The 9,056-nt window shown below is 45.9% G+C and overlaps 1 protein-coding gene across 1 annotated transcript in view; it reads left to right on the plus strand.

Annotated features, from left to right (window-relative positions):
* ARHGAP20 (Rho GTPase activating protein 20) overlaps positions 1–4,375 on the plus strand; it is a 56,817-nt gene extending 52,442 nt beyond the window's left edge. Inside the window, exon 15 of the mRNA XM_054654816.2 lies at positions 1,454–4,375. Coding sequence (XP_054510791.2) covers positions 1,454–2,559 — 1,106 coding nt within the window. The 3' untranslated portion in view covers positions 2,560–4,375. The remainder of the gene's footprint in view (positions 1–1,453) is intronic.
* Positions 4,376–9,056: the final 4,681 nt, after the last annotated feature.

Genomic DNA, 9,056 nt, shown 5'->3' on the forward strand with positions numbered 1-9,056 from the left:
GGTCATAATCACTGATTCAACTTACCATAGACCTGGATCATGTCACAAAATGCTTTCACAAAGACTCTTGTTCCTATGCTGGTCATCTGAACCACTACAGTTAAAAAAGAAGGGAGGCGAAACAAAGAAAATAAAAAAAGAAAAAATTCAGTGAAGGTTTCCTTTCAAATCTATAATTTTTGCCTCAGCCTGTGTCTTCCCAAAATATCAGGTGGTCAGTGATCAACAGTGGTCATACTACAGCTGTCACACCATTACGTTACGGTTGAGAGTGTCTGTTCATTATTAAAAGAGAGAGATCTCCAGAGTTTCAATGGGACATCCAGATTTTGGTGCTAGCACAGAAAAATCATGGAACTGATGACTGAAAGTGTTTGGCAAACTAGTTGACAGAGTTTTCCAGATTATCATTAATGCTATTTTTCTCTCCAACACTCTGATTTTGACTGGAGTTTTGTGTCTCTCTTTGAAGTATTTCTAAAGCAGCATTTTTGTAAAATGAATTTTGTCACAGGTGGCCTGTACTGAAAGTAGGTAATGACAATTGTGTCAGCATGTCTGACTGACTCAGTGTGGCTGTTTCAAACTCCCCAAGCTCTGCCTCCAGAGATATTGGGTGAAATTTGGCCTGCCCCCTCCCCGGGAGTGAAGCACATGGGATCTGCTGTACTGGGATGTGCTGGCAGCAAGAGCTCAGACCCACGACAGCAGGGTCACAGAAACTGAATGAGCTTTCAGGCAGGCACTGAGGCATGGTGACTGCCCGTGCATGAACTGTGTCTGCTGCAAATGTGAGATAAGACAGCTTAGCCTAACCCAGAGCAAAAGAAATTTAATGTAATTCCAATTATTGCAGGTGCAGGATAGGGTCCAGGTGTGCACTGCTCATTGCAAATGAGGTAGCTGTTTAAGCTGAGCCTAAAACTTCACAGTGTTGCTCTTAAAAATATTGTAATTTCTGGAAGAAGTAGAGGTAAGAAGTATACCCTGTTCTCTTCATTTGTCTAAAAGAAGGATAGGAAGATTAAATGTTGCTTTCAATGTCCAACAATGAAAAGAAAAAATAAATAAATTACCAATGTATGTATACCATATATGTATCTATGTATATAAATTATTTTTTACAGCTGGATTAGCTACTATCCATTTTAAAAAACCAAACCAAAGCAAAATCACAACAAAATCCCCCCAACCCTTATCTGTGCCGTTATCTTGTATTTCTTGACTGAATAGTAGCTTAGTACTCACTTTAGCGTCTCCAGTTCAAAATTAAGGGAGCAATTTTTAATGAAATTATTAGTATTTTTGCTTGAAGAATTTTTAAAGGGCAAATGCTCCTGAAAGTAAAGGATACTTGCCAGGAAAAAAAAAAAAAAAGCAAAAAAAAAAAAAAGCTGCTTGTCAAGAGGGCGGTTCAGTCACTGATGTGTTAACGCTTGGTTTGTCCTTGCAGATGTTGCTTCTCTCCATCAGAACGACTCTTCCTATGACAGCCTGGAAAATGAGGCGAATGATGAAGCTGACTCTTCTTCCAGTGACTGGATTAAAACCTGTGATCAGGATTACAGAAGCAGGGAGTCTGTCTTCACTCTGAGCGACGGCGATTCCGAGCAGACGGAGGTGGACGAAATCCAAAGCCAAACCAAACTGAAGCAGTTGGAAATTTCTGACGACGCGCACCCGAAGTTTTCCTTGCAAGAAAACTCAAGCAAGTCTCCCTACTCCAGTGGGTTCCCCTCAGCAGCTCCCTCGGGTGCTGCCAAGGCTGTGCGGAGGCAGCGGCGCTCCTCCGAGCCCGCGGTTGGCCTGCAGGGCTGCGGTTCCGGCCGCACCGAGGATGCCGTGCCACGTGAGAAGGCCACGTGCAAAGCCAGCTGTGACGTGGTCCTGCCTCACGGAGATGAGGAGTGTCTCTGCCAGCGCCGGTCGCTGCAGGTGGAGAGGCAAAAGCTCAGCAATCAGAGCTTGCTTGTAGGGATTGATGTTGGTAGAAGAGACAACACAAACAAAAACGTTGAAAGGAAAGACCTGTCTCATTTTCTCCTGCCTCCAACGCCAGAGGGATTAAATACTTGCTCAGGATTTAGCTCTTTTAGCCAGTCTTCTTCTGGGACATCTCCATCTGTGTCATCAATTTGCTCCCTGGACAGTGCTTTCTCCCAGTTTTCAGACCAGGCTCTGTTTACCTTCAGTGAAACCTCCTCCCCTTTCGACAGCACTTTCCAGTTGCTAAAGAAACACGAGGACGCTGCTGCTGCTGCTGCTGCTGCTGTGGCTGATGACTGTTTCCTTCCATCCACCACAGTGCCACCATCTCCACAACCTACTGACACTGGGGCTGAGAGGGGCTTGGTGGGGCCCAACAGCAGGTCAGCACTCCTGAAACCTACTGATGGAGGCGATGGCTGTTGCATTAAGCCTGACCTTCAGCCATTGCCTCTGAAAGTCACTGGGAGAGACGGACTTCATGAGCAAAGAGGTGGTCTAGAAAAGCATTACAGCAATCCAAAGTTTGAAGAGACTGACCAAAGCTTTTTGCAGAGGAATTTTAATGCTTAAAATAAACACCATAAAGAAAATGCCTTTGGTGTTGATGTGTGTTCATTTTAAGTTTAACATCCAGATTGTTCAAATTTAATTGAGCAGTCCCTGGACTCACAGGTTTTCTTTTTTTAGGAAACTGAGTAATGTTCCAATATGAAGCTTTGCAGGAACATTGCAGGAATAATAAAAATTGCTGAAAAGCAAGCAAACAGAAATCTCCTGAAAATCTGGAAGGGACCCAGGAGGTAACTAAGGCCAGTGTCCTGTTCCCTGACCCTGCAAGGGCAGCGGGCTGCCTGCTGGACCTCTGTCCTTGAGCACTCGAGTGTTGAGCCTTGCAGATGTGAGTCCCAGTCCTTTGTGCTTTTGATGTAGCGTGCAAAGTCAGCATAGCTTCCATAACTGTGGTACTATACTACTGTTCTGAAACTGATAAATATGACCTTCATTGTCCTCCAAGGAGTGTGTTGTTTTCTGTATGTTTATACAGTATGTTCAATAGGTGTAGTTATTTCTTTCACGCTGCAAAAGAAAGAAAAAGTAAGCCCAAAAATATGTAAAGGGAAATGCTGAATCTTGTAACTAACACCTTGCAACTTTATGTTTCATTTATTGTGCTTTGTTGGCTGTTCTGTTCATGTTTAAGTTGTGAATAGTTTCTTAACATTGCTGTAAATGGCATTATGTATTATTGCAAGCAGAACACATGTAATTTTATAATGCAACCTCTAAAACATAAAACCACAGAATGGATTGGGTTGGAAAGGACCTTAAAGATCATCCAGTTCCAACCTCCTGCCATAGAGACAGAGATACCTCCCACTAGACCGGGTTGCTCAGAGCCCCATCCAACCCAGCCTTGAATACTTCCAGGGATGGGGCATCCATAACTTCTTGGGGCAACCTGTTCTAGTGCTTCACCACTCTCTGAGTAGAATTTCTTCCTAATCTAATCCTGCTCTCTTTTAGTTTAAAACATTGCCCCTTGTCCTGCTGCTATCTGCCCACACAAAAAAACACCTCCCTTCTTTTTATAAGCCCCCTTAAGGTAGTGGAAGGCCTAAGTGAGGTCTTCCCACAGCCTACATTTCCTCACAGAGGAGATTTTCCATTTCTCTAATGTTCTTTATGGTCCTTCTCTGTACCAACTCCAGCAGGTCCCTGTCCTCCCTGTGCTGGTGCCCCAGAGCTGGTGCAGCCCTGCAGGTGGGCTCTGAGCAGAGCAGAGGGGCAGAATCCCCTCCCTGGCCCTGCTGCCCACCATGGATGCAGCCCAGGACACGTTTGGCTCTCTGGGCTGTGGGAGCACACTGACAGCTCATGGCCAGCCTCTCATCCTCCAGCACCCCCAAGTCCTTCTCAGCAGGGCTGCTCTCAGTGAGTTCCTCTCCCAGTCTGGGCTTGTCCTGACCCAGAACAAGGTGCAGCACCTTGCACTTAGACTTGTTGAACCTCCTGAGGTTCTCATGGGCCCACTTCTCAAGTTTGTCCAGCTCCCTCTGGGTGACATCCCGTCCTTCTGTTGTGTCAGCTGCACCTCTCAGCATCCTGTCACCTACCAACCCGCCGAGGGTGCGCTCGGTCTCACTGTCTGTGTCCTACATCATATAATATATTGGAGTAATGCATTATCTAAATGCTTTGAGTTTGTATAATATATCCTGTTAAATTTTGCTATTATATATGTTCGGAAAAAATGTGTATTTTTGTACTTGCAAAAAACTGCTGCTAATTTTACAAGTTCTGTTTTGTTGTTACGGCACTGGTATTGATGTGTATGCATTCAATGCTATATATTAAATATTATTTGTTATGTCATAAATTCAGTTTATATTCCGTGGATTTTTTTATGTGTCAGTTCTACAAGCTATTGCTGAAGCAGAATTCCCAATGATAGCACTGCAAATCTTGTGTGAGAAAGGACTGAAGCATTTTTCTTCTACTTTGGGTGGCATCATTCCCACTGCATATCATCATCCTGTTTATTTTTACAAATTCTAGTAATTCTCAAGCAAGAATTCCTACTCTTCATCTAGTGGTAGGAGGATGTTTTCAGGTAATGGGATTCAGTCAACAATATAGAGGTGAAGAGAGATCTCATGGGATAATGCCTATTAGGATTGGGAGCAAGGAGAGGAGGGGAGTAGACCAATGAATGAGAGCAAGATTTATTCTTTAATATTAGCTGGTTCTTCTTTTTCATATTCAGCTGTTTTAATGAAAACAGCAGTATGCAGAATCTGATCTGTAACAGTCACCTTCCAAAGGTAAAATACTTGGTATGCATTTTGAGAGCTGTCATCTAACAGCCCTACATATACACCTCCTTCAAAACAAACAAAGAAAAGACTGATTGATGTGATGCTATTTTGAAATAAAACAGCTACTCTGCATTTCCATTTCTTTTCAAAACAGTAAAAAGCGTATTGCCATGCTGCCAAGATTACATTGAGTAGCAAATACTGATTCATTGCATCAATAATAAAGCTTTAGAAAATCTCTAGTCTCTGCAACATAATTTTTCTGTCCTGCAAATGGTATCTTCCTACAAGTCATTTATCCCTGCTGTCTGAAGAAAGGGTATATCAAAGTATGCTTCCATGTAAAGTGAGTTATGTGTCCTTTTGAGCTGTAGCTAATGCTGGAGTGATTTCAGCTTTAAATGCATGGCAGACAAGCTGGATGTAGACCCAGCACAATTTGAAATGCACTCCTGTCTTACAAGACATACACCCTGCTGCTGCATGAGGCGTGTTCTGTGACAATCACAAAAACAGCACTAATGGGGAAAATCACTGTCTGCAATACCTCTGGGCTGGGAGCACACAGTGAAGGAATTAAATGCTGCTCAGACCCAAAATGGATCGTACTGAGCCTTTTTAGAGTGTCAGATGCAGCTCTGAGCACTGCAGTAAGCATCCTCTGGCTCTGCTGTGGGTCTCTTCCAAGGGCTGCAGGGGGATCTGTGCATCCCCATGGATCTCCGAGGGCTGCAGGGACACAGCTGCCTCCCCATGGGCTGCTCCAAGGGCTGCAGGGGAATCACAGCTCTGGTACCTGGAGCATCTCCTGCCCCTCCTCTGCACCGAGCTGGGTGCCTGCAGAGCCATCCCTTTCACATATTCTCACTCCTCTCTCCAGCTGCCATTGTGCATTTTTTGGCCTTTCTTTAACTCTGTTATTCCAGCTGCTGGGCTCAGCCATGGCCAGCAGTGGGACCATCTTGGAGCAGGCTGGCATTGGCTCTGTTGGATACAGGGAAGCTTCTGACAGCATCATCACACACATTCTTCTGTAGGGCCCCACTACCAAAACTCTGCTGTGTACATCCAATACACTCTGTGAGAAGGAGGTGGGCTAGAGGTGGCCCCAAGCACTGAGCCCCCTCTCCTGCCCTGGCTCCAGCTGAGTGTCCCCCACACATCCTGCTCACTGTGGGTCACCTGTCTCCATAAACTCCATGTAAGCTTGTCTCCATAAACTAGGGTGGCTGCTTTGGAGGAGCTGCTCAAGTTATTTTGACAAATGGAAGGTGAGATGTTTCCCAAATGCTTACTTCTTTAGTGAAGTACCAAAACCTAACAGAGAAAACATACAATAAAAAGGTGACTGAGTTAGGGAAGAAACAGTGCTGTGACTTCTCATTTTCTGCTGTCAAAGACAGAAAAGGAAGCAAACTGACAAATTACCTCACTACTTGGACTTTCTGTCCCACAGGGGTTAATGTTCTCATTGTTAATGAGCATCCTGCCTCCGTTTCACAAGTGCTAGCCATCATTCCTTTCAGGTAATTTGAGAGATTACTATAATGTAAATTTAGAGCAATTTGTTCTCAGCCTGCTTTGAAGGTTTTTTGAGGGGTTTTTTGTGGGCTCTTCCATTCTTCTTCATGAATCTCATAAATTATATTGCTTCATCCCTGCAAGTTTTATCTGTCTAGCATAGCCCAATTCAGGAAGCAGGAAGACACGTACCATCTAATCCTTTTCTAAACAAGTTTGTAGAGTTGCAGCAAAATGGATTATAGATCCAGGAAATGAAGCACGACCTTTAAACCGAAGGTGTCTCTCTATCCAAAACTCCGAATCAGTGGATTTCTGTTAATAGCTGCTCTTTCACACCCTTTTTTGTTCTGGGGACATATGTGGTCCCAGGACCTAGTAGTTGACATCTCATTTCCAGTTCTGCTCATGATCTACTCTATGATATTTGGCAAATTTGTTTGCCTCCTCTGCTGCCTGTTTTGCACCACTTGTCTTTTCCCTGAGTATCCTGGTGTGCTGGGTCATGGTGGTGGTTGGTGTTTTCTCCCATCCTAAACATAGCTGTCCACCCCTGCACAAGCAGGCCGGGGGGCTGCGAGGTGGCTGCTGCTTTTGGGGACCACATGCACAAGTGCAATCACACACATATGCACACGGTGAGGCTGCCATAACCCATGCAAACAGATTTGTTTCATGTCTTGCAGATGAACCTGTGCATCTGCAAAACATCCCAAACAATCTCACTGAGTTGGGCCTATCAAACTCCTCTCATTTTTATTCATAAAGCACTGGGGAATGGGGGAATTCAGGCTGCAAGAGGCCTTGGGAGTTGTCTGGTTCAACCTCTTGCTTGCACATCCATGTATAATCATAGACTCATAGAATGTTTAGGTTGAAAAAACCTTTAAGATCATCATGTCCACTGCTAAACCATCTAAGCACCACATCTACACACTTTTTATGTACTTCCAGGGATGGACTCCAACACTTCCCTGGACAGCCTATTCAGAGCTTGACAGCCCTTTATGTTTTCCTAATATCCAGTCTAAAACTCCCCTGGTGCAACTTGATGCCATTTTCTCTTATCCTATTTTTATTTGAGGGAAGAAGCTGGTCCCCACCTGGCTGCACCCTCCTGTCAGGCAGCTGCAGAGAGTGATGAGGTCCCCCTGAGCCTCCTTTTCTCCAGGCTGAACACCCCCAGCTCCCTCAGCTGCTCCTCACAGCACTTGTGCTCCAGAGCCTTCCCCAGCTCCGTTGCCCTTCCCTGGACACGCTCCAGCCCCTCAATGTCTCTCTTGCACTGAGGGGCCCAGAACTGAGCACAGCATTGGAGCTGTGGCCTCAGCAGTGCTGGGTACAGGGGGACGGTCACTGCCCTGCTCCTGCTGGCCACACCTGGCTGATCCAGGCCAGGATGCCATCGGCCTTCTTGGCCACCTGGGCACACTCTGGATCGTGTTCAGCTGCTGTTGACCAGCACCCCCGGGTCCTTTTCCACCAGGCAGCTTCTCAGCCACTGCCCCCAGCCCTCAGCACTGCCTGGGGCTGTTGTGACCCCAGTGCAGGACATGGCACTTGGCCTTGCTGAACCTCATGCAATTGGGCCTGGCCCTGTGATCCAGCCTGTCCAGATCCCTCTGCAGAGCCTTCCTGCCCTCCAGCAAATCAACACTCCTGCCCATCTTGGTGTCATCTGTGAATTTACTGAGGCAGGTCTCAATTCCTTCACCTAGATCATTGATAAAGATATTAAACAGAGCTGACTGCAAAACTGATCCGTAGGGAACATCACTTGTGACCAGCCACCGGTTGGATTTATCTCTATTCCCCTCCACTCTCTGGCCCCACACATCCAGCCAGCAAAGAGTTCTCACTCAGCAGAGTTCACCTGCCCAAGCCATGAGCAGACTGTTTGCTCCAGGTGAATGCTTCAGGTGGCAGCATTGAAGGCTTGTGTCAAAGACATGTAGCTCATGTCCTGATGAGAGACAGCAATGTTCATCACAGCTGGAGAAATTTAGTTAAAAGCAGCTGCCTCAGACAATTAAATAAACACAATGTTTTGGAACAATGATTACAGAATCAAGTATCACAGAATATGCTGATTTGGAAGAGAACCACAAGAATCAACGAGTCCAACTCCTGACCCTGCACAGCACCATCTCTAGGAGTCACACCATGTGCCCAAGAGTATTGATGGTGATGTCTTAAATAACCCAGAAAAGGTCTAAGAAACCAGCAAAATCCAATCTTCAGGTTATCCCAACAAACATATATTAGGAGCAGGGATTAAGATACATTTTTCCTCAGTATTTAGCATCTCTCCATATCCTGTGTTTGGAATCCCTGAACATGCCTAAGGACATTGCCTCAGTCCAGACACCAGTGGCCATGCTCAAGCACTCACATCTGGAGGGAGACCCAAGGCACCAGCCACACTGGAGGCTTTTCCCTCTCCAAGGTCTGGTGTGGGAAGAGGCTGAGCAAGGGGCCGTGGCTGCACTGAGCCTCATTGGCATTTGTGCATGGCCACTTCTGCCTGGAAGAGTCCTTGGCTCCTGCCAAGTGTGAGAGGCACTGGAGCATGATGTCTGCCAGCTGAGCAGAGCCTCACATCAACTTCAGGGGAGGGAGCCAGCTCTCCCTTTCACAGACCTGCTTGCATGATTTCACTTGCTCCCAGGATTAGTTACCAACATCCCTGAGTTGAGGCCACTGTCAAGCTAAACTGATTGACCCCCTGGT

The sequence above is a fragment of the Agelaius phoeniceus genome, chromosome 2, assembly GCF_051311805.1.
Source record: "Agelaius phoeniceus isolate bAgePho1 chromosome 2, bAgePho1.hap1, whole genome shotgun sequence".
Taxonomy (NCBI): domain Eukaryota; kingdom Metazoa; phylum Chordata; class Aves; order Passeriformes; family Icteridae; genus Agelaius; species Agelaius phoeniceus.